The 26,313-nt window shown below is 45.8% G+C and overlaps 1 protein-coding gene across 1 annotated transcript; it reads left to right on the top strand.

Moving 5' to 3' along the window:
- The first annotated feature begins 697 nt into the window (after positions 1-697).
- Positions 698-25,327, top strand: LOC147440743 (uncharacterized). Its single transcript, XM_086483581.1, has 3 exons — positions 698-1,148; positions 3,239-3,395; positions 24,864-25,327. The coding sequence occupies exons 1-3, from the start codon at positions 911-913 to the stop codon at positions 25,030-25,032; spliced, it is 564 nt and encodes a 187-aa protein (XP_086339707.1). The 5' UTR covers positions 698-910; the 3' UTR covers positions 25,033-25,327.
- The last annotated feature ends 986 nt before the right edge of the window (positions 25,328-26,313 follow it).

The following is a 26,313-nucleotide window of genomic DNA, read 5'->3' as shown; positions in this document are numbered from 1 at the left end:
AGAGTTGAGAACCATGTGTAGCATTTGTTGACGAATTGCGGCTGGAGTTCTATCCCACCCGACCTCTTTACTAATTGACACCTCCTTTTGGGAGGTGGGATCAATGGCTCACATTCACCGTTTGATTGTGGCCATTGGATTGCCTATGGAATGCAAAAGATTCCCACTTTCTCGGATCCGGGGCTTGAACCCGCTACCCTCTCCCCCACGGAATTGACTCTAACCACTAGGCTGTCATGCGTTCGTTGAAAGGTGTGTGTGTGGTAAGTTGCGTCGCGGACAAGTTTACACCTAATTCACACCGAGTTCACATTGAGTTCACACCAAATTTGGTATGGTGTGCATACCCTCCCTAGTTCACACCATGTTCACGTTGAGTTCACACCAAATTTGGTGTGGTGCACATACCTCCCGAGTTCACTCTTAGTTTACACCTAGTTCAAACGACGATCGGACGGCCCAGATTGCACCTGCCTCGCGATGCCTATTGTGGCCATTGATCCCACCTCCCTAGGGAGGTGTCAATTAGTGACGAGGCCCCATCCGGTGGGATTCACACTAAGATTACTGTTGATGAGAGTTGCAAATGGGTTTTTTGAGACGAGTGTGCTGCGTGAACGGACCTCAATACGACAAGACCACATACGCATTAAAGGTGGGTAAGTGCCAAATAAATGATAGCATACATGCATTTAGTACTGCTGGAAATTGGCAACCACTGCGTGTTGCATGTGCGTATCCGCACACAAAGCTTTAGTCCACGCAACAGCAGACATGGACGGAGAGAAAAGGCCCCTTCTGTGACGAGGCGCGATATCATGGTATTAGCAGCCCAGTTTTCGTCAAGCTTCCATAGCCCAACAACAAGGTCAATCGGCAATTGTTTTTGTGAGCATCTTTGACAGATTTAATGGAGACCTTGCCGGAGAATCAGAAGAATGTTTTATCAGAAACAATTGAGAAACTTGATAAACACAACAGAGAGCATGTTTTACTGGAGGGCTCTTGGGCATGGATTCTGTTCTCTAAGCTTCTGTGGCTCTTGTGGAAGCTTCCTTGCATGTTCTCTGCTGATTTGGGCAGGCTTGGACCCGGCTTCGGGGTGGGTGTGGGATTTGGATTCGGCATTGGATTTGGTCTGATTGGAGGTTAGTCTCTTGTTAAATTCATCCCCCCCTTGAATTAGGGTCAGGATGTTGTGGCTTAATCGGTTCAAATTGTGAGATTTGTGCTGATTCAATTCCTATTTACTTGTGTTTGCAAATAATGTTGGTGTTGGGGTTTTGGTTTTGGGATTGCGGATGTTTTCCTTTGTCTCTTTTCCTTGTCTGAAAGTTTACAAGGCAACATTTGTTTGTGTGTGTTGTACAAATTTCTGAATCTCATAGTTACATGGAATGAGAAACAGAAATGAGACCGGCAAGGCCATTTAAGACTGAACTTATTGTTATATTTTATCTGTAACCTCCAGAAATTCGACAAGAAACGGTACTAAGGAAATAAGGAATGGGTGTCTTTGGAAACTCCGTTTCCGAACCGATAGGCTCAAAAACGGAGTTTCCTTATGATTATGTGACTATGGTGCATTTGCATTCCATTGCCCAGTGTGTGTTGTGCTAGTTTGTGCATTTCCATTGCATTGCCTGGTGTCTGATCTTAGTGATATTTTATTCGCTCACATGTTGCATAGTCTTATGTGCAGTTTGCTGATGGATATGACTCTCTTGATTTACACCCTGCTGCCAATGACATTCATTTGAACTTGAGATGTGGTTGGTCTTTCATTATTTTTCACTTAAGGTTTTTCTGAGGATAAACTTGGGCCTTTATATACACTTCAAATTTCACGATGAGAACTTCTCCATAGGTATGATTTTACTGATAATTTATGATTTTCTTTTCAACTTTTTATCATATCCGATGGCTTTTTTGGGTCTTCTTTCAGAGCGAGTTCCGTGAGTTGCAAATATAAGGACTATACAGCTTTATCCAGTCTTTCCTAACAATTATACATTGAAAGACTTATGGTTACTGTATTTGTTTTTTGTTTTGTTTTTGGCCTACATTAGGCCTTAGTAAAGCATAGAACTCTTGGGAGCAATTATGGACTGTTCAATACAGCTTGTAGATTTGTGCCACATGATTAACTTCATGAAGGATTTTTTCTTTCTTTCTTTCTATTTTTTTTCAGAGTGGCATCAATTAAGCATTGTCCTTTGTATATGTAGGCCACTATGAGAGAGAGAGTTACATCTGATTTTCTATTTTTAATAAAGAAGAGCGTTGAGTAGTGGATTACAGACGTGCTTTCTCTTCTTGTTATGTAGGCAATTGTGACTCTTCACCTTGGTTTTGATATGAGTACCACACATGGTTTTACTACTATTGGGGAAATAAGAAGTGTTTCTTACAAGAGTTTGAAGGGGAGTGTGGCCTTGGTACGAGGGCATTTGTGCCCACCTTGTATCACTCTCAAGGAAGTTCTAATACTGCACAAATACCACTTGTGGTCTTGCCTTCCATGTGGATTTTGACAGTGATTAGTAACATTTTCATGTAGTATAGACACTACAGAGAAAGTGGGGGCCAGTTTCAAAAATATCCAAAAAACTAGGTAAAATATTGCCAGGTTGGCATTCCCTCTTGTTTGTGTTGGGGGGGCTTGTGGAGGAAAAAAAGAATCAGGCCCAATGTCCTTAAAGAGCAGAAAAGGAGTGTCTTCTTCTGTTTGATTATATACCATCACGTTCTCTTTGCATTTTGTGGCAATGTAGATCATAGTTTTTTCTAGCACCAATCAAATGGCATACGCATATGGGTATGAAAGTATGGAAAAAGTAATGATTAGGACCCCTCAAAAATCACACCAGTTTTCATATGACATAAAAAAGGGTATGGAGAAACATGACAACATGCATGAAATTTCCATTTATCTTCAAACAGTCAGACTTAAAACATCGAAAGAAACAAAAATTGCAGATTTGGAGCAAAAGATTATATCTGTAGCAGCTCTGGGCCCAAAATCCAGGCTGCCATTGATGTGTCTGAGCTAGAATATGAAATTTTATATCATGCTTTTGTCTGTATATACCACACGTAAGCGCATGCAAGGAACCAGGCAAACATGGATTTCAAAATGACGTACTACAACGTTTGCAAACATGTGCATGGTGAAACATATGCGTATGAAGATAAGTATGATGTAGATGTATGCTTATCATTTTGTTGGTTTGTACAGGTGCAGGGTTCGGGTTCGGTGTGCCTGGCATGCAGTTTGGATTAGGATTTGGTGCTGGTTTTGGTGTGGGGATGGGCTTTGGCTATGGTCTTGGCAAAGGTTGTGCATTTGATGAGAATGGCGAACATTGTAATTTACCAGGCCTCAATGTTACAAGGTATGCTACACATTGTCCATTTCCATTCCATTAAAACTTGGGTGTTTTGCTACATGTCATGTTAATAGCCAAGAAACCCATTCTCACTTGAGCAACCATGAAACCTTAAACCAAAATTGGTCCAAAAACCACTTAACAAAATGAGTTTCAACTTCTCATAGTCACATAGAACCCAAAATGGGAATGTGGAATGTGGAAAGAAATAGTCGCATGGAACCCAAAATGGGAATGTGGAAATAGAAATTGCCATTCCTTGTGATGACATAGTTACAACAGCCACATGGAACAGAGACCCCGAAAAAATGCCAATTCCCGGGATTTGCCTACGAAAATTTTTAGCTATGAGAGCGGATTTGTGTTTTTCTCTCATTGTTGTGACATTTAGGATATGTTACAGAATCTAGATGTTGGGCTGTTTGTCATGAACTCTCATGGCTTTGATATCGTATCTCAATCATGGAGGCACTTGTCATTAATACTCGTTGAGTAGCTCTTAAGGTCAGATTTAACTGTAGCGCGGATAATGTGTCGTGCTCTCTACAGTGGGTGGTCCTCAGTGCAATGTGCGTGACAATCTCACTCAAACAAACTGAACAGAAAGGAAACAATAGACATCAACAGAGCTCACAAAGACACAACAGCAGACCAAAACATAAGACCAGAACATATGACTCGACTATCTCAAAGATTGATACAACTCTGGCGTGGCAGCACACTCAGCTCCAGCCCAGGACTCACACGTACAATGGGGGTGTTGAGGCTCAGATGTGCAAGGATGGTGAAGACGTGCTCTGTGTATAGACTCACTGCTCTCGACGACGATGCTGGACCAAAGGTGAAGAAGATGATAACGATCACCAATTGCTACTACTCATATGTATCACCATGAAGAGCCACCAACGGCTCATAAATGTCAGCCATGTGGTGACCTGGCCACGAGGTCCACTAGACCACCGTCGGTACCCTGCCACGTGTCACTCCCTAGGCCAGAGGGTCCGTCCAGTGCGAACCAGCCTAGACCAACTGTACTAACTGTGTCCTGTGAAAGTGACACTGTAGCAGGTGTCACGAGGACGTGGCAGTTATTAACCATGTCACAGAGATGTGGCAACTGCTAACCTTGGTTGTTAGTTTCTTTCCAATGGGGTTTATTTTATTTGTTTAAGACCCTCTTTTTGAAGTAGCAAACGGTCGGACATTGTATGGCCAATGTGAACGGTAGATTCACCCGCAGACGGGAAGTGGTCGGCACTGGAATTCGTATGGTAAGAGGATGTCTAGGCTCAGAGCAAGATCATATAGGTCCCCCCGTCGCACTTAGCAAGTTGGTGGATACTAGGAAGTGAACTCAATTAAGGCGTAAAGTCAAGGTGGGACTACCAACAAAAAGTATCCGACAGTTGGCCACATTGCACTTTTGGATGCGGTCCCAATGAGGATAGATGGTCAGAAGACCAGTGGGAGCCCAACGGAAGCATCTCCTAAAATTTAGGGAACTGCTATTTTGGGCCGTGAAATGTGTTCGCGTCATTACCTCCGGTATGACTAGGGGAACACTTTATAACTCTGCCGCGAAGTCAACTGACGCGTCGGTTGGGATATTTTTAAGCGGCGAACCCGAAACGGGAAAATGCTTGAAAATGCGCCAAGTGTCACATTTTCGTGAACTTTCCTCTTGCAGAAAAATGGGCGCTGATTTTTATGGTGGGAGAGGCCTCATTTCAGCTTTTGTCACAGGTTAAGAGCTATGGAGTGCTTCCTTTCCCTCTCATGTACAGTGTGGTGCTAGGAGTGATGCCCTGCACACTACACACTGCTCTCTCTCTCCCCTACGTGCAGTTATGTGATGCCCCACAAGAGGGCTCCTCATTTGACTGATGTACAGTTGTGTGGTTCATGCTTTTGTGCTGAGGCAAGAGCCTCCTTGAGCAGGAACAGGGGTAGCTAGCTGCTGCTCCAAAGCAGGCACTGGTAAGGGTCATAACCTCACCGTACAGGTGCAAAATCAGCGTTGTGTATGCGCTGTAAATTCACTGTTTTTCAGCCATTCGAACGCCAGGACCATTGGGAATCGTGCCCCACTGGCAGAGGACAATTAGGGGACTGTTTGGGGCTGAAAACAGGGCAAAAACCAGTAAATACAGCGTGCTGAATTTACTGTTTTTGGACAGGAATCAGAGGGTATACGACAGTGCAAGCGAGTTCCAGCAGGGGAATTGGTTTCGCGCAAGTTTTGGGGCTGTTATGCTGCCGAAATTTGGCCAAATCAAATGGTATCTAGGTGGATACACGTGAAGGATTCCCAGGACCTTACCTTGTAATTTACCCTCCTAAAGAATAAAGAAATACCGAAAGGGGCGCCAATTTTGGGGCCTACAGGTTGCCGGCGTCTACTCGGAGCATTCTAGCTTTCGAGCCGTGTGTGTGATTAAGTGTTAATTCTCGTCGCAGGTTCTCTTTGCAAAGTGCTCTGTGTGTGTGTCTAAAGTAAAGAATTTCGGGTGAAAGCCAACGCCTACCGCCCTACGGGCCGGTTACATGGTTCCGTTGCCGGGACATCAATCACTTTCTCCTCGAAGAGTGAGCCTGGATTGTTCAGGGTAAAGACACACAGTGCAAGAACGCGGGGATTACACTATGGCCGACAAGGGGAAGGGAATTATGGAAGAGGGTTCCTCTTCAAAGGTCAGGCAGGAGATTCCTATGGTTTTTGAGATTGGCGAGAGCTCACGGCCATGTCAGTCTGTACCTCCCGTCAACGTGAATGTCCCTCCAGTAGTACAGGGCTTTGTGACAGGGCAACTTGAGGATGATGCGTTTAAGACTCAGTTAGTTGCCGTGGTGAATGTCTTTTCGCAGCTGGTGCAAAATCCGAGGTTTATGGAATTCTTGCAAGCGCCACCAGTGCAACAGCAAAATAGGCAACCTACGCCGCGTACGGAGCTTGTTGAAGCTCAAGCCTAGGTACTTCATGAGGCGCAGGAGGAAAGGGAACACTCGCATGTTGCGGAGTCGGGGGCTCCAAAGCAGGTTCCTCCCGTGCTTGAACAGGTGGCTAGAACGCCTATTCCACAGGTTATGCCAGTTCAGCCCGCCACCTTTCAGAGCCAGCATGCTGTCTTGAATGGACAGGGAGCTGGATACCAGGCTATGCACTCAGTTTTTCCACCACCCACGGTACATCCTGGGTATTTCGGGGGTGGATCAGTGTTCCAAAGTATGGCTGGTTATGCGTCTGGAAGTCAGCCGTACATGCCAGGAACAGTGTTCGGGGGTATGCAAGGCATCATGCCAAACCCCATGTATGGTACTATCGGCATGCAGCAAGATTTCCACGGCAACCAGGGCCAGTTTGGGGTGCCACAGGGTCATTTTGGCATGGCTGGTTTTTCTGGACAGCAGCCAGATATTGCACCTCTGACGCAAAATGTGAATGGCCAAGACGTGCCGATCATGCCTAGTACAGTGCCCATGTTGCAAACCATTCCGTATGACAACTTGGGGGCACTAGAGAAGCCGAAGGCTTACAAAGAAGGTGGTGCAGCAGTAAAGTTCAGTACCTTCAGTGGTTTCGAGGACAAGACAAAGGCACTCACTTTCCTCCAGCAGTTTGATACAGCTTATGCGGGAGGGAATTTTACACAGGCCTCGAAGGTCAAGAAAGCTGCCACTTTCTTAAAGGACAATGCGCTTACATGGTGGACGACATTGTTAATGCAAGGACAGGCACCCGCCACTTGGGTTTACTTCAAGCAAATGTTTGCATCTGCTTGGCTATCAAATGAATTTGAAGCCGATGTCCTGACAGATTGGCACCAGCTTACTTCAGCTTCGTGCAAGAGCTTGCTGGAGTACAATAGGAGGTTTTGTAAAGCGTTACTCTCAGTGACCTCCTACAGATTTGTGCCACTGACAGAGCAGATAGAGAAGTATTGTTGTGGGTTGCCTAAAGGGCTTCGTGATTACTGTACAAAGAACAGAGTGGCTACCCTTACTCAGCTTATGGAAGTTGCGAACACTGGTCTTGTCCTGTTGAAAGGAGAGGACAGTGGATTTCCGAGCAGTGATAAAGGAGGGCAGCAAAATAAAAATTCAGCGAAGAAGCCCTTTGTGAAAACGGCTCCTGATGCGTCACAGGGGTCAGAACAGGCCACCAAAGACAAGGATTCAGTTGGGACTTTTAGAGCGCAGGCAAAGAAACAGAAAAGGAAGCCTTTTGTGCGCAAGTCGCTCGGGGAAAAGAAGGTCCTAATGGCTGAGAACAAATGCTTTATATGCGAGCAGCCTGGTCATATTTCTATAAATTGTCCACAAAGGAAAAGGCCAGCTGACTCAGAGGATAAAGAAGACCAGAAAGGCAAGAAGCCTAAACCCACGGCAGGTTTAGTGCCAGACATGGTGGGTGACAGGCCCAGCACAGATGCCAGTGAGTTATGCAGGGCATGGGGTAAAGTTAGGGATCAGACGGCACTCATCTTCTTTGATCCAGGTGCCAAAGCCAACTTTATCTCACCAGAGTTAGCTATGAAGCTGGGCATCAGAGCTGAAGAGATGGGGTACACCGCAGAGGCAGGGTTGGCATGTCCTGGCCACTCAGAGTGTGTTACTCCCATCATTGGAAAACTGCGTCTGCATATTCAGTCGTATGTGGACACTGAAGAGTTTTACATCATGCCGCTGGAAGGTTGTGACGCCTTGTTGGGGATCCCGTGGATGTTCCGAGTGCATGGAGTCTTGGATGCCTACAACAAAAAGATCACTGTACAGCATAGGGGCAAAACTCACATCTTGGATGTAAAGCTTAAAGGAGAGTCAGTCCCTATTGTATCTCCTTCTGCTATCACTTCTGTAATAAAGAATCATCTTTCTGTGTACCTGATTTTTGCACGTGATGTCTCAGATAATGATCAGTCAAATTTATCTGTGTTAGATAAAGAAAGGTCAGCATTTTTGCAAAAGTTTAGTGACTGTTTTTCTGATTCATTACCGTCGCAATTGCCGCCAGAGAGACCTGAGGACCATCGGATAGATTTGGTGCCAGGGTGTAGCCCACCAAATAGACCTCCCTACAGGGTTAGTGCGGCGTAGCAGAAAGAGATTATGGGCTAGGTTGAGGAGTTATTAGAGAAGGGGCTGATTCAGCCTAGTTCTTCACCTTTTTGCTCCCCAGTGCTCCTAGTGCAGAAGAAGGATGGCTCATGGCGCATGTGTATTGATTACCGTGCGTTGAATAAGAATACCATCAAGAATAGGTTTCCTATTCCTCGCATTGATGATATTCTCGATCGTTTAGAGGGTGCTGCAATTTTCAGCAGGAAAGACCTTAAGAGTGGGTACCATCAGATTCGTATAAGCCCAGAGGATGTGCACAAGACTGCGTTTAGAACTACATTTGGTCTTTATGAGTTTCTAGTGATGCCGTTTGGGCTAACAAATGCTCTTGCCACGTTCAACAGAATGATGGACCGGATTTTCCGCTCGCATCAACAGTTTGTTGGAACATTCTTCGATGACATGATTGTGTATTCGAAGAATGAAGAGGAGCATAGGCGTCACTTGACCATTGTGTTCGAAGAGCTGCGCAGTCACAGGTTACTTGTCAATCCTAAGAAAAGTGAATTCTTCCTCGAAGAGATCCACTTTCTGGGCCACATAGTCTCAAAGGATGGTGTTAGAATGGATCCCGCAAAGGTCGAAGCTATCAAGACATGGCCAGACTTGAAGACTGTGCACGATGTCAGGAGCTTCTTAGGATTGTGTTCTTACTATAGAAGGTTTATCAGAAATTTTGCAGAGATAGCATCGCCTCTTCACGCATTGCAAAAGAAAGAGGTCACTTTCAGATGGACCCAAAAAGAGATTTCAGCTTTTAGTCTCTTAAAAGGAAAAGTTGACTTCAGATCCAGTTATTGTTTTGCCAGATCTTAGGAAGTCATTTGTGGTCCAGTGTGACGCGTGTGGCAGTAGCATCGGAGCAGTGCTAATGCAAGATGGACGGGTAGTAGCCTATGAAAGCCGAATTTTGCAAGGGCCAGAGAGGACTATGCAAGTCTATGAGAAAGAGCTCTTGGCCGTGATTCATGCGCTTTCTAGCTGGAAGCACTACCTCTTAGGTGCTGATTTTGTTGTCCAAACAGATCATCAGACCTTGCGATACTTCTTGACACAGTCAAAGTTATCCGAAAAGCATATGAGATAGGCAAACATTCTTTCCATGTTCCACTTCCAGATTATGCATGTGGAAGGCAAGAAGAATGTTGTGGCTGATGCGTTATCAAGAAAGCCACAAATTTCAGCTGTGTCAATTCCTTATTATCATGAGTTAGATGACATGAAGGAACAGTATACTGTTGATGAAGATTTTGCTAGGATCTTTGAACAGTTACAAGAGGGGCAACATCATGAGCACTACCTCCTCAGAGATGGTTTTATGATGATGCATGGCAGACTTTGTGTCACTAGGCCACTGTGACATAAGGTCATGGAAGAGAGTCATGTCCCACCGTATGCAGGGCATCGTGGCATTGATGCAACAGTTAAAGCGGTAGAGACGTTCTTCTATTGGCCTACCTTGAGGAGAGATGTGGATGCCTTTGTGCGAGCATGCATAGTTTGCCAAAAGGTCAAGTTTGACAGGCAAAAGGCACCAGGGTTGTTACAAACACTGCCGATTCCGGATAAGCCATGGGAAAGCATTGCTATGGACTTTATCTTTGATCTTCCAAGGACGCCAACAGGGAATGATGGTATATGGACCATTATCTGCAGGTTCAGCAAGCAAGCCCATTTTATCCCTGTCAGGAAGAAGATAAAATCTGATCAGATGGCACGCTTGTTCATGTACAATGTGTTTAAGTACCATGGTATGCCACAATCGATTATCAGTGATCGTGATCCTCGCATGACCAGTTTGTTCAGGAGAGGATTGTTTGAGAACATGGGTATTACGCTCAAGTTCTCGTCTTCGTTTCATCCACAAACTGATGGACAGTCAGAAGAGGCCAATTCTACTGTCTTAGATCTGTTGAAATGCTATGTGTCAGATAATAAGGGCAAGTGGGAACAGTATTTGCCTATGCTTGAGTATGCGTACAATAATACGTTGCATTCATCTACTGGCAAAGCACCTTTTGAAATTGTTGAAGGCGTCAAAAAGGTTTCTCCCATTTTGCACACAAAGGACAAGATCTTCGAGGCAGATCGATATGTTGAGAACATGGATGAGATGTATAAGAAGATTAAAGTTGCCTTGGAGAAGACTCAAGCAAAACAAAAAAAGGCTGCTGATCGTCACCGTCGTGAATTGTTACTATCACCTGGTGATTGGGTTCTCTTAAGGTTCGAAAAGGCAAGGTTAAAGAAGATGAAGGGCAAGGAACGGCTGTTTCCTAAGATCAGCATGCGATACTATGGGCCTTTTCAAGTGCTTGACAAGATCAGCGATGTGGCTTACAGGCTGAAATTGCCTGATGCGTGGAAGATTCATAATGCATTTCACGTGAGTCTTCTAAGACCCTTCGTGGGTGATGTGCCAGAAGATATGCCAGTTGAGGATCAGCCAGAAGTTGAGGAACTTGATGAGATCCTGGTACCTGAGCAAGTTTTGGCACATAAGGACAGAAAAGTTAAAGGACAAGTTGCAAGACGTTATTTGGTGAAGTTCAAGAACTATCCGCCTATGGATGCAAAGTGGATGGAAGAGCATGAACTGTTAGAGTCACCAAATGTATTGCAGCTTTACCTTGAAGCCTTTGGGTTACAGCCTACTTATGTCCCAACCCAACGTGTGCAAAGGAGGGGTAATGATAAAGCTAGTACATCAAATGTACATATGAATTCAGTGCCATAGATGGAAATGGCAAAAGTATGAAGGCCTCATTAAGTCATTTGTATCTATGTATGTTACGACCTTTCTTGCGGATACATGCGATGATAAAAGAGTGTTAATAGCACAAGATCATCAGTGGCGTGTATTTATGGTATGCAATCGAGGACGTTTGCGATTTCAAGAGAGGGGTATGTCATGAGGACGTGGCAGTTATTAACCATGTCACAGAGATGTGGCAACTGCTAACCTTGGTTGTTGGTTTCTTTCCAATGGGGTTTATTTTATTTGTTTAAGACCCTCTTTTTGAAGTAGCAAACGGTCGGACATTGTATGGCCAATGTGAACGGTAGATTCACCCGCAGACGGGAAGTGGTCGGCACTGGAATTCGTATGGTAAGAGGATGTCTAGGCTCAGAGCAAGATCATATAGGTCCCCCCGTCGCACTTAGCAAGTTGGTGGATATTAGGAAGTGAACTCAATTAAGGCGTAAAGTCAAGGTGGGACTACCAACAAAAAGTATCCGACAATTGGGCCACATTGCACTTTTGGATGCGGTCCCAATGAGGATAGATGGTCAGAAGACCAGTGGGAGCCCAACGGAAGCATCTCCTAAAATTTAGGGAACTGCTATTTTGGGCCGTGAAATGTGTTCGCGTCATTATCTCCGGTATGACTAGGGGAACTCTTGATAACTCTGCCGTGAAGTCAACTGACTCGTCGGTTGGGATATTTTTAAGCGGCGAACCCGAAACGGGAAAATGCTTGAAAATGCGCCAAGTGTCACATTTTCGTGAACTTTCCTCTTGCAGAAAAATGGGCGCTGATTTTTATGGTGGGAGAGGCCTCATTTCAGCTTTTGTCACAGGTTAAGAGCTATGGAGTGCTTCCTTTCCCTCTCATGTACAGTGTGGTACTAGGAGTGATGCCCTGCACACTACACACTGCTCTCTCTCTCCCCTACGTGCAGTTATGTGATGCCCCACAAGAGGGCTCCTCATTTGACTGATGTACAGTTGTGTGGGTTCATGCTTTTGTGCTGAGGCAAGAGCCTCCTTGAGCAGGAACAGGGGTAGCTAGCTGCTGCTCCAAAGCAGGCACTGGTGAGGGTCATAACCTCACCGTACAGGTGCAAAATCAGCGCTGTGTATGTGCTGTAAATTCACTGTTTTTCAGCGATACGGACGCCAGGACCATTGGGAATCGTGCCCCACTGGCAGAGGACAGTTAGGGGACTGTTTGGGGCTGAAAACAGGGCAAAAACCAGTAAATACAGCGTGCTGAATTTACTGTTTTTGGACAGGAATCAGAGGGTATACGACAGTGCAAGCGAGTTCCAGCAGGGGAATTGGTTTCGCGCAAGTTTTGGGGCTGTTATGTTGCCGAAATTTGGTCAAATCAAATGGTATCTAGGTGGATACACGTGAAGGATTCTCAGGACCTTACCTTGTAATTTACCCTCCTAAAGAATAAAGAAATACCGAAAGGGGCGCCAATTTTGGGGCCTACAGGTTGTCGGCGTCTACTCGGAGCATTCTAGCTTTCGAGCCGTGTGTGTGATTAAGTGTTAATTCTCGTCGCAGGTTCTCTTTGCAAAGTGCTCTGTGTGTGTGTGTCTAAAGTAAAGAATTTCGGGTGAAAGCCAACGCCTACCGCCCTACGGGCCGGTTACAGCAGGCTACAGGTTGCCCGCCACAAGACCGCTCACCCTCTCGGTGAGAGGAATACTGAAAAAATTGTGAAAGAAAACCACTAGGTGTTGCATCCGTACATTTCTTGAAGCAGGTGCTAGGCCCAACCATGACCTTACATGCCTCAAAAGTGGAGTAAAACATTGTCCTGCTTGCAACGCCTTAAGCCTTTGAATAGGCAAGAACCCAATATGATTGCATAGTCCAAGAATCCCAACTAGAACAAGATGAGGCTCCACGACAGCAAAGTGATATGCTCACTAGGTAGCTAGGTAGGGGTGAGGGAGGGGGAGGAGAGACTAGGTAGGGGCGAGGGGGAAAGGGGTGGTTGGGGGGCTAGATAGGGGCGAGGGTAGAGAGGGGGTGGGTAGGGGCGAGTAGGGGGAGGGTAAGGGCGAGGGGAAGGGAGAGGGTGGGTAGGGGCGAGGGGGAGGGTAGGGGCGAGAGGGGGTGGGTAGGGGCGAGGGGAAGGGAGAGGGTAGGTAGGGGCGAGAGGGGGTGGGTAGGGGCGAGAGGGAGTGAGGGGGAGGGTAGGGGCGAGGCGGTGGGTAGGGGAGAGGGGGTGGGTAGGGGCGAGGGGAAGGGAGAGGGTGGGTAGGGGCGAGGGGGAGGGTAGGGGTGAGGGGAAGTTGAGGGGTTGGGCAAGGGAGGGTAGGGGCGAGGGGGTGAGGGGAAGAGACTAGGGCGAGGGGGAGAGGGGAAAGGAACTAGGGCGAGGGCGAGGGCGAGGGCGAGGGCGAGGGGGTGAGGGGGAGGGACTAGGGCGAGGCGAGGGGGAAAGGGGGTAGGAGGCAAGGGAGTAGGACTATGGCTAGGGGTAGTGCGGGCGTCGAGGGGGAGGGTAGGGCGAGGGGTAGGGGGTGAGGTGGAGGGACTAGGGGCGAGGGGGAGGGACTAGGGCAAGTGGGTAGGTGAGGGGGCGAGAGCGAGTGGGTAGGTGGCGAGGGGGATAGACAAGCGATCATCATGCTTGTCCCTGTGGAAAGCGACAATTTCATCTGCTGAACAACAGAATGCAGGAACCGGCACCAAGGGAGGATTCTGTAGGAGCCAGCACCAATGGAGGGCCTGCTGCCAGGAGCCTACAGCAGCAGGGGAGAACATTAGTGCCCGCTCTCTATTGTTTTGGTGACTCTCATGTAGATGATGGGAACAACAATGTTAGGCGCTCTTGATGATCTCTTTGCCACAACTGTGAACCCGAAGGATGTGGGCATTCTGATTGTGGGTAAGGTCGAGGGGGTAAGGGTAGATAGGTACAAGTAAGGAGCAGACCGCTATCATGAGCAAGACAGCTATCAAGATCTTGGAAATCATCTTACAGGACGGGCTCTGAGAAAGGAGTTTGCTAGACACAGAGGAGAGCTTTCTTCTGGTCGAAGAAGAAAGAGACACCAAAGGGGTTGATGTTTGAGGGGGACTGAACTCCTGTAGAGGAGATTTCTTCCTGCTTCTCTGCTTCTTCAAAGGCTCAGGTGGCTCATTAAGTTTCGTAACTATGGAAACATTTGAAAAGGGTTTACCTTCAGGCAAACAGTGAATAGAGACTCCATAACAAGGCATAGACTTGGTAGCATCCAACCATTCCAACAGATCCTCATCCGACCCGTCAGGTGGAGTAGGTTGTTCATGTTCAGGGTTGGTTTCCATTGACAAAGAAACTTGCTGCACCACTGGATCCATACCTCCTTCTAAGAGAATCAGTTGCATCGGGGAGCCAGAAGTATGTATCCACATTGCATCGTTTCCCCAATCGTGGAGTGCTTTAGTGTGTCACAGCCATGGTCTTCCAATAAGCAAGGAAAATCCGCCCTCAACCTGGGGAAGACTGTCACAAAGTGATGACGTGGCGGATAGCAAAAACCCTAATTTTTGCCAGAAATCCTAAAATTCTTGCAAATCCTAATTTCTGCCAGAAACCCTAATTTTCGAAAATCGCGGAGGCAAAAAAAAAAAAAAAGGAAAATGATGAGCGACGCAAATTTTGCTTTTTCTCTACAATATGAGAAAGAGAGAGAGAATGCTTTTGCTTTCAAGTTTTTACTCTCTGTGAGAGAGAGAGAGAGCAATTGCTTTTGATTTGAAACTTTTGGGGCTCTGCTTTTGGGCATCCCTTGTAATCTTTAAATTAGTGGTGAGGGCCTCACTTTTCAAAGCATCTGGACGCAGAGTCTGAGAGTGAAACCCTAACCGCTCTCTTGTACTTTGATGATTGATTAATATAAAAAGAAATACCGAAAGGGGCGCCAGTCTTTAGGGCCAATATCTCTAGGCACGGAACTCCGCCGGGTCAATGCAAATCTATTGTGATTCGTGAATTGTTTTGAAGTGGTTATTTGGTGCTGTTGCGGTTGATTCTTGACTTGGAGTGTCCAAGTCTGTTATAGTGGTATCAGAGCACGGCCGATTTCTCTTCCACGGGGAATCCGATCCCCGAATTTTTTCTCCGCGGCACCTATGGCTTCAGGCAATGATCAATCGACTCCCTCTGCATCTGGAGATGCGGGCAAGGATCACAATGTAGATTCCGGCAGAGAGTATGGCCCGTCTTGGCCTACTTAGGCGGAGCGGCGAGAGATGGAGCGTCGCTAGTTGATCGGCGATGCAACAAAGATGATGCTCAATTTTGCCAAGGACCCGAAGATGGCAAAATATATGAACCAGACCTCTTTGGAAGAGGTACAGATGGAGTGGCAGAGAACCACAACACCACTCCCGAAACCCGCTCTCAAGAAACCTTCTGCCTCCAAGAAAATATACGGAGAAGGAACTGGAGAATGTGGTTGATGCACGGATTGCTCAGCTTTTTGACGCGCAAAAGAAAGCCAAAAAGCACGGCCAAAAGTAGAAGAAAAGCACTGACTTTCCAGGTTATTTGGGTCGTCAGTCGACTTTTGACAAGGCAAAGAAACAGAAGAAGCGTGTTCGATTTGAAGGGTACCCAGTTCTTCTTCGTCTTCTTCTTCTGACAGTTCTTCTAGCTCTTCAGATTCGAGCGAAGAAGACAGAAAAGGTAAAAAGAGAAGCAAGAAACAAAGCTTCGGAAAGGGCAAGAAGAAGGCTACATCTCGCCCAGAGACTGATAGTTCTACTGAGGACTTGTCTACAGACATCTCAGATTCTGATCATGGAAACTTTTATGCGAACAAGAAGAATTTTTACAAAGCCAATCAATATGACTTTCTTGAAGATGAAAGCAAGAAAGTCCGAGAGTTTAAGGAAGGTGGCCACTCGATCAAGTTTGATACTTTTCAGGATACTCAGATGCTTCGAAGGCTTTGTCTTTTATACAGCAGTTTGACATTGCTTTCGCGGGAGGACGCTATTCAGAGCACTCCAAGATTCAGAGAGCTACCTCTTACCTTAAGGGGAATGCTCGTACTTGGTGGTCCACGCTTCTTTTAAACAAGAGTGCGCGAGTTAAATGGCTGAAATTTGAAAAGCTTTTTATTTCTTCTTGGTTGACGCAAGAACCATCTTCGGATGACCAAGAAAGATACAATCATTGAAGATTCTGGAGCTCTTTTCTACCCGCCTCTTCATTCAAGAAGATCTTGTTCAGAGAACATATTGAACGGTTTACCTTGGGTTTACCTACAGAGATCCGAGATCACTGCTTGGAATAGAAGTCAGCTTCTATTTAGGAGTTGATGAGTCATGCGAAGCGAGGCTTTGCCATTGACTCTGGCAGTTTGACCTACCCCACAGCTAAAGCCATGACACAACGAGCGGAACAGACTTCTGGGAATGAAAGTAGAAAGAAAAAAGAGCAACCGAGAGAAAAAGGATGCACGACCCAAGCTTACTCCTGAGGAGAGAGCTCGCTTCATCAGAGAGGGAAAGTGCTTTGGATGCGGGGAACATGGACATATCTCCGCGAAGTGCCCTAAAAAGGCACAGAAAGAACAGAATGATAAAGACGACGACAGGCTTGAGAGTTCGAGAGCAGCTGAGAAGTGTGGCAGAAAAGGCAGATAGAAAAGCAGAACTGGTACCACATGGCGTGGGACCTGCACCGAATCTAATGAATGAAAGTACAAACTTTGCTTCTTTTGGGGCAAAGTGAAGGATCAGGAAGCTCTTTTGAAGGAGCCAAGGCCAACTTCTTTTCACTTGGAATTGCCGGCTCGATTTGGAATTACGCCCGCCGACAGACTGACGCCACAGGCGGAGGTAGTTCGACTGGCACCCGGATGGGATGTTGCCATTACACCGAGCATTGGAAAACTTCGTTTGCAATGACAAGGGTGTTCAGGGCACGCGAGTGACGTTCTACTAAGGATTTCTTGGTACCACAAGAACTACGCCGTGGTTGACTACCGTGCCGAGAAAGCGACTTTGATAAATGAAGGGCTTAGAGATTGTACTTGATCAACTTCAGTTTCTTACTCATTCTTTTGGGAGAGAACTGAACGATGGATAAAGGTTGAATATGTTTTGACCTGATCAAAAGAACGCCAAGATTTTTCTCCACACTCATACCGATTGCTTTTCAGAGGGCCTGAAGATCAAACCATTGATCTGATACCTAGAAGCACGCCACCGAATCGGCCACCTTACCGTGTGAGTCGAGTACAGAATGAAAAGATTATGAACCAAGTGAAAGACCTCTTGGAAAAGGATCTTGTCCAGCCTAGTACTTCACCGTATTGCTCTCCAGTGTTGTTGGTTTTGAAGAAAGACGGATCTTAGAGAACGTGCATCGATTATAGCACTCTCAACGAAATCACCATCAAGAACAGATTTCCGACTCCTAGGATCGATGATATACTCGACAGGTTACAGGGATCCTCGTGCTTTAGCAGGATTGACTTGAAGAGTGGATATCATCAGATCAGGATAGCGCCAGGAGATGTCTACAAGACAGCTTTTCGGACGACTTTTGGGTTATTTAAATGAGTTTTTGGTGATGCCTTTTGGCTTAACCAATGCTCCTGCGACATTTAACCGGATGATGGACAGGATTTTTCGAGAATACAGGCTATTTGTTGGCACTTTCTTTGATGACATCATTGTTTTCTCCAAGAATGAGGCAGAACACAGAGATCATCTGCTTCATGTCTTTCAGGCATTACGAGATCACACTATAGTGATTAATGCAAAGAAAAGTGAATTTTTCCTACCAGAGATACACTTTTTGGGACACATTGTGTCAGCAGCAGCAGGAGTGCAAATGGACTCGGCCAAGATAGAGACTATCCGTGATTGGCCCGATTTGAGGAATGTCCATGAAGTTAGAAGCTTCTTGGGACTGTGTTTGTACTACAAGCGGTTCATACGAAAGTTTGCAGAGGTTGCTTCCCCTTTGCATACCTTGACACAGAAAGGAGTACCTTTTTCGTGGGGACCCACAGAGGTGACTGCCTTTCGGACATTGAAAGAGAAATTGACTACGGGACCTATTTTGACTTTGCCGGACTTGCAGAAGTCATTTGAAGTATATTGTGATGCTTGTGGTCGTAGACTGGGTACGGTCTTGATGCAAGAAGGCCATGTCATAGCTTACGAGAGCCGTTTGTTCTCTAGGCCGGAGATGACAGCACAGATGTATGAGAAATAGCTTTTGGCGGTTATCCATGCTCTTACTCAGTGGAAGCATTACCTACTCAGAGCGGATTTTACTGTCTTTACAGACCATCAGATTTTGCGCTACTTCTTGTCACAGAAGTAGCTTTCGGAAAAGTAGATGCGGTGGGCGAACATCTTGTCACAGTTCCACTTCCAGATTGTCCATGTGCAGAGATAGAAGAATGTGGTGGCAGATGCTTTGTCTCAGAAACCGTTGATCCTGGCTGTTTCCGCGATACATCATAGGAGCTTCGAGGATATGGTCGATTAGTATGCCACAGATACAAATTTTGCAGATATTTTCACACGGATACGGGATGGGGAGACAGTAGCTGGATACTCCCTTCGGGAAGGCTACTTGATGAAAAAGACTATGTTGTGCGTTACACAGCCGTTGAGAGAAAAAGGTTATGACTGAATGCCAGTGGCCACCTTTTACGGGTCACTGCGGCATTGCTACCACCATGAAAGGGGTAGAGAGATACTTCTTTTGGCCGTGACTCAAAAAAAGGACGTGGAAGAGTTGTGCGCAATATGTCAGAAGGTCAAGTTTGACAGGCATAAGACACAGAGATTGTTACACCCTTTTACCCATACCCACCCGCCCCTAGGAAAGTATTGAAATGGATTTCATTTTTGATCTCCCGATTACACAGAATGATTACGATGATTTTCCGATTACATGGCACGTCTGAGACGATTGTCTCCGACAGAGACCCCGGATTTATGAGTTTGTTTTGGAAGGCAATTTGGGAGAACATTGGCACGCGGTTGCAGTTCTCGTCAGCGTTCCACTTGCAGACTGACGGGCAATCTGAGATTGCCCATTCAGTGGTTTTAGATTTATTGAAGTCTTGTATCTGGGATTAGAAGACTCAATGGGAAAAGAACTTACCTTTGGTGGAATTTGCCTACAATAACACGATACACTCTTCGACGGGGAAGACGCCATGTGAGATTGTTGAAAGTGTTGCGAAGGTTCCATCCTTCCTGAGCACGAAAGATTAGATATTTGAAGCGGATGAATATTCGCGAGATTTAGATACGGCTTTTGCCAAGGTTTGCGAGACTTTGTAGGAGTCTCAAGAACGATGGATAAAGGCAGCGGATTGCCATCGTCGCGACTTGAAATTGAAGGAGGTTGATTGGGTGCTCTTATGTTTTGAGAAGGCATGCCTACAAAAGAAAAAGGGAAAGGAGAGTCTTTTTCCAAAGCTTAGTATGCGATACTACGGATCTTTCCAGATCACTGACAAGATAAATGATTCCTCCTTCAGATTGAAACTCCCAGATACTTGGAGGATTCACAATGCATTGCATGTGAGTCTCTTGAAACCTGTTAAGGGTGATGTGCCTGATGATGGGGAGCCTGATGAGCAACCCGAAGTGGAAGAAAACGAGGAGATCCTTGTTCCTGAACAGATTTTGGCACATAACGATACGAAGAAAGGTAAAGTCCGAAGGCGGTTCTTGGTTAAGTTCAAGAACTTTCCTGCATTTGATGCGAAGTGGATGGAGGAGGAGGACCTAGCAGATACTCCTCGGATTGTGAAACTTTACCTTGATGTTTTGGTTTAGCATAGTCTACTCCAAACGGAACCGAGAATTCAGCTTGGCCGGAGATCTGGTGCAGTGGGATGCACAAGAGGGGAGTCACTCTGCTCCCTTGTCAACAGATGCCTTGATTTTGATACTAAAGTCACTGATGTCTCTTTGAGCTTCAGGGATACTGAGAGGTGATAGTATTCTGTTGGATGACTTTATGAAATGGAATTCCTGATAATGATACTGATTGACTTCTTGTGAGTGCAGGAACTGATAGCCGAAATGACTGCAGCATTTTAGGTCTGATTGATCTCGAATAGACATGGTTGCAATAGGGGTTAGTCAATCGGACATCGATGAGGTCCCGATTGGACCTAGATGTGATTGCTAGCTACATTGCCGATAAATCATGGTCTAAGATCCGAATGAATGTTGAATGTCATGTGGTGTCCTGCGATGTCTGGTGATGTCCTGTGATGTCGTGTGATGTGACTGTCGATTTTGTACATGTGCTAGATGTGTGTTCCTAGTACGTAGGTACTAACAGTCAGTGTCTGCTAAGACGGTTTATGGCTTTTGTCGGTTTTGCAGGCGTAATCGCGGTCGATTACAATGCTTTCAAGAGGGGGGTATGTCACGAAGTGATGACGTGGCGGACAACAGAAACCCTAATTTCTGCCAAAAACCCTAATTTCCGGAAATCACGGAGGCTATTAAAAAAAAAAGAAAAAAGAAAAAAAGAAAAATGATGAGCGACGCAAATTTTGCTTTTTCTCTACAATATGAGAAAGAGAGAGAATGCTTTTGCTTTCAAGTTTTGACTCTCTGTGAGAGAGAGAGAGAGCAATTGCTTTTGATTTGAAGCTTTTGGGGCTCTGCTTTTGGGCATCCCTTGTAATCTTTAAATTAGTGGTGAGAGCCTTACTTCTCAGAGCATCTGGACGCAGAGTCTGAGAGTGAAACCCTAACCGCTCTCTTGTACTTTGATGATTGATTAATACAAAAAGAAATACTGAAAGGGACGCCAGTCTTTGGGGCCAATATCTCTAGGCACAGAACTCCGCCGGGCCAGTGCAACTCTATTGTGATCTGTGAATTGTTTTGAAGTGGTTATTTGGTGTTGTCGTGGTTGACTCTTGACTTGGAGTGTCCAAGTCTATTACAAAGACGAACCACCACAAAATCCAAGTTAAAAGTAAAGTTTTGTACCTGCAGAGGCACATTGTCCACGATGCCCACTAGGTATACTGTTCGTTGATCGGCCAATGTAACTGTGAAGGGAGCAGGGCGAGTAGGCTGTAGACCTAGAGCTAACATAGTGAACTCGGGCATCAGGTTGATGCGAGATTCACCATCCACTATCACTCCTGAGAATTGCCGACCTAAAACAGACACTGTCAGGCGAGGGCTTCTATAATCAGTGAGTGGAGCAGCGGGATTAGATATCATATAGGACTTTGATGGTCGCAGTGGGAGGTGCCCGCCACTAGGACCTGCTCCAGGATAAAGTGACTGAATAACAGCAAGGGTGTCACTTCTAAAATTTGCATCTAGCCGCAACATGTCTTAAAGGGACACTTGTTGGAAAGTGTTCTTCAAGACTGTCTCTGCTATAAGCTTCTCTTTTTCTACCTGTTGTTCCTTTGGTATCTTAATCTTCTGCAGATCGGAAACTGCTTCCAAGAAAGCTTCATCAATATCGGAGAGCAAAGATTTGGATTCTTTCATGGCACTGGGGGATTGCTTGTTAACAGCTGCTGCAGACAGGGCATTCACTGGTGTGAGAATGTGTGGGGGAGTTGAACTTGATGGAATGCTAAGACTGAGATCGGCTCTCTGGGCCCGGGTGAGGACGCCCAATGGCTCCTCTGCCAACTGCGGCGGCTTATTTTGAGGGGTAACCATGTGGGTAGAAGGGGGCGGCTGAGAAACAGTGCTAACTGCTATCAAATTGAGCTTGGGAAAGGCAAACTCATTCTGGCTTTGACTTGGGTTTGAAGCCGTGGATGCACGAATTTTATGGCAATCCTTACTGTAGTGATCCTTCGTTTCGGGGCAATGACGGCAGGGAGAAGACCCTTCTGGCAGGGGGCATTTGCTTTGGTAATGCCCATATTCCCCGCATCTGTAGCACAATACGGGCCGATTCAAGGGGCGAGTCGAAGTGCGAGGTGGTCCTTGCTCCTGGTGCATTGAGTTGGAGGTGGACACATAGAAGCTTTGAGGAGATGAGGGAGCATGGGTATTATAAAAGCTCTGAGAGGGAAAAGTGCTCTGCATACCTTGCATAGGAGGGGCTGTCAGCAAAGGTGGCATATGGTGTGGATGGCCACAGGTAGAAACCATGTTGGATGCAGGTGTTGGCCCTTGCTGAAGAGAAGGACCAAGATTTTGCTGTATTTGTCGCAATCCCTTGAGGTAGTAACAATCCTTATCCTCATGTCCAGATTTTTCACAGAAGTGGCAGTAAACCCGAAGGGGGCATTCCTGTGGAGGGTGCCCTGGAGAGCGGCATGAGCTACACCAAACCGTAGCCTTAGTCTCTTGCCGACACTTGAGCTCTTCTAGCTCGCGCTTAATCTGTTCCAATGCCTCGTGATGTGGAGGCTTCTCTTGTCTAAGAGAGAAGGACCTCTCCTCTTGAAGAGCTCGCTGTAACTTTAGGGCTTCCGGTTCCCTGCGTAAAGAAGTTAAAGGATCAGAAGGACTTTCCAAAAACACAGAGGGGGTCTCTATGTGAGGGGGGTTGGTGAACAGCTTCCTAGCCCCCTCTATCCTCATAGCAGCTGCGATGAACTCTTCGAGAGTGGCGTCGGGTCGGAGATTCTCTCGTAGTTTTTGCTGAGAACTTTTGGGAAGCGCCTTCTCTACCCACTTAACCATAAATTCATTTGGTTGTTGGGGAAGCTTGGCAACCAGAGACTTGGTTTTCGTCATAAGTTCTACAAAAGTCTCCTCTGGCTGGAGCACCATGTTGGCCAACTCATCCAACACCTTCTCCTGGTAGTCACCTGCCCTGAAAGCTGCACAGAACTGCTGTCTTAAGGCTGCCCAAGTTGCAAAATGGTTCTCTGCAAACTGGTTGTACCATTTGTCTGCTAAGCCATCCAAGGTGGATGGAAAGAGTACCAAATAAGCATCTTCCCTGTTAAGACCACGACCCCTACAAAGAGATACAAACCTCCTTGCATGGTCGTCAGCATCTTCTGAAGAGAGACCTTTGAATGTAGGGAACTTATGTTTACCTTAGCCAAAACGCTAGCCAATGGCTCCATGGCCCCTTGCTGAGCCTGTTACTCAGTAGCGTGCTGTAGCAAAATAGGAGAGAGCTTCACTGGAGAAGGTGATCTGGAAGATGTGGAACCGGAGGGAGGAATGGGTGATGCCGTATGTGGAGGTATGGGTGATGAGGTTGATGGACTTCTAACAGGTTCCAAGGGTCGTCTTCTATTGTAGTACTTCAGAGGACTCAGGAGTGCGCTTTGACGCTTGACTGACTGCCTTGTATGGGTCATGCAGCGACCACCAAACCAACCAAGCTTTGGGCAAGAAAACCTTGAACTGGCTGAAGACTGGTCTAGACTCTACTAGACCAGGCAAGTGACTAGACCAGGCTGAACCAAGGACGAGGAGGACTAGACCAGGGTCTAGACCAGGCAAGTGACTAGACCAGGCTGGACCAGGGACGAGGAGGACTAGACCAGGGTCGAGGAGGTCTAGACCAGAGACGAGGGCAGGTTGGACCAAGGCGAGAGAGGACTAGACCAATTGGACCAGGCGAGAGGAGAACAATGCAAGGCAAGGTCGGCAAAGCTAGGCAAGGTAGGCGAAGCTGGATAGACCCAACTAGCTTCAAGATTTGCACCTCACAGAGTGAGATTTCAGTTGAGGTCCCACCGTGATCGCCAAAATGAGAGCACCTTTAGCGTGGATAATGTGTCGTGCTCTCTACAGTGGGTTGTACTGAGTGCAATGTGCGTGACAATCTCACTCAAACAGACTGAACAGAAAGGAAACAATAGACATCAACAGAGCTCACAAAGACACAACAGCAGACCAGAACATATGACTCGACTATCTCAAAGACTGATACAACTATGGCGTGGCACACTTAGTTCCAGCCCAGGACTCACAGGTACAATGGGGGTGTCGAGGCTCAGATGTGCAGGGATGGTGAAGACGTGCTCTGAAGTATAGACTCACTGCTCTCGACGACGATGGTGAACCAAAGGTGAAGAAGATGATAACGATCACCAACTGCTACTACTCATATGCACCACCATGAAGAGCCACCAACGGCTCATAAATGTCAGCCATGTGGTGACCTGGCCACGAGGTCCACTAGACCACCGTCGGTACCTTGCCACGTGTCACTCCCTAGGCCAGAGAGTCCGTCCAGTGTGAACCAGCCTAGACCAACTGTACTAACTGTGTCCTGTGAAAGTGACACTGTAGCAGGCTACATTAACTTCGAAGCTTTTGCATCTTGTGTGTGAGCATCAGTATCAGTGGGCATGTGTGTCTCTGTGTCAAATCACATACTACATATCTCCTCTTTGGCCTACATAAGGCCTTAGTAAAGCATGAAACTCTTGAGAGCAATTGATGACGGTTGGATCAAACTTGTCGATTAGTGCCACACGGCAAGCGAATGACGGAAGACCTTTTTTTTTTTCTTTTGTTGTAAGAGGGGCATTAACTAGGCATCTTCTTATGTATATGTAGGCCACTATGGGATCCTCTTTACATGTAGGCCATTGTGAATTCTCACCTTGTTGAATATATTGGAAACCTTGGTGTTTCTTGATTGAAATTGAGCTTCTAACTACTTTTTGCAGAGACAAAAGATCTTCTGGATCATGGGACCAGCTTTATCCCGCAAATCACAATGACATTCCTACTTCCAACAAAGAGGAAGGTGGAGCTATGTGGGACCAATTTCTCCACAATTCGAAACTTGCTTTTGATTCGGTCGAGAAAAGCTACAAGACGAAGAAGCAGAGTTGAAGAAGCCTGTGTTGTACTATAGCGTGCATTCTATTCATTCATTGTACTATACTTGAATGGACTGCCCTTGATAGCTGTGTAAAAGTTCGACGCTTGGATGGGTAGGTTGTTTATGATTAAGAAATTCATTCAGACCCATACTTTAGAACAACTGATTCTCTTGTTCTAAGGAATGGATCTTTAGTAGTCGTCCCTAAATACTAGTGGTAGTCCCTTAATACTCGCAAGATGTACTTTGACGATTGTATGAATGATCAAAATAAGCCTGGCACACTTTCTGGCAGAGTTGGTGAGACATTGTTTCAGTGGTGCCACCAACTCCATTCAATTGCCTCGTGGTATTTGCATATATTGTTTCAATGGTGCGATTGCGATGGAATTGAGGTAAGAAAAATCCTCAGAGAATGTGGCCAATGAGTGCAGTGGAACTTCACTACATAATATTTACTTAGTGAGCATAATGTAGTTTGTCCTTCATTATGTGTTCAAGACATGTGGTCGTAGTTTAGCTCTCATTAGATACTAAGCGAGCTATGTCCGATGATCACCACCTTGTCAAGCTAGGTCCTAACATGAGAGTCAGACAGCACTCACACTCATCAGGGCTTTAATGTCTAGAGTTGCTAGAGTATGAAATTGCTAGAGTTGGCATCACAATGCAACAAAGCTCGGATAGAAAGCAATTATTCTTTTGGCTTCATGCTTTTTAAAAATAGAAAAGATTCTGTTCATTTCCTCGCATTCTTGAAGGGTTCATAGCCAGTTTTGAAGTGTCATTTGCTCTCACAAATTTTTTTTTTTTTTGCAAGTGCACAAATTTACTTTTTGTAGAATAAAATGTGGCAGTAATTACACTCATTACTCTCTTGGGGTTTTCTTTCCTATGACACGTGGCATCCTACATCAATTGGAACCTAGGTAACCCAACTCTTTAATAAGAGTCTCAAATGGATAGAGAACACATCTTTTAACTTTTGAGTTAAGAACATCATTTTTCTTTCATGTTGGTTTGCTTTCATAAGTGTCTTGAGTATATGATCAAGTTATGGTGATTGCATTATGATTTTCTCTCAATTCTAGCCATTACTCTTTGATTTAGAACATTGAAAAGCCCTTTCTCCAGTTTATTCTTCCAATGCAAGAAAGTTTTTGCCATGAAAAATTATATCAAAATTGAAGATGTTCGTTGCCAAGAAGGTTCATCACAACAACTTTGTTCGATACGCCTTTGTGTAGTGCTCTCTTGTCCTATATGCTTGTGGATATTATAGATTCCTTGTT

The sequence above is a fragment of the Adiantum capillus-veneris genome, chromosome 15, assembly GCF_014529385.1.
Source record: "Adiantum capillus-veneris isolate H3 chromosome 15, ASM1452938v2, whole genome shotgun sequence".
In the NCBI taxonomy this organism is placed as follows: Eukaryota; Viridiplantae; Streptophyta; class Polypodiopsida; order Polypodiales; family Pteridaceae; genus Adiantum; species Adiantum capillus-veneris.
The sequence above is the reverse complement of the archived record's forward strand: the minus strand, read 5'-3'. Positions and strand labels throughout refer to the sequence as shown.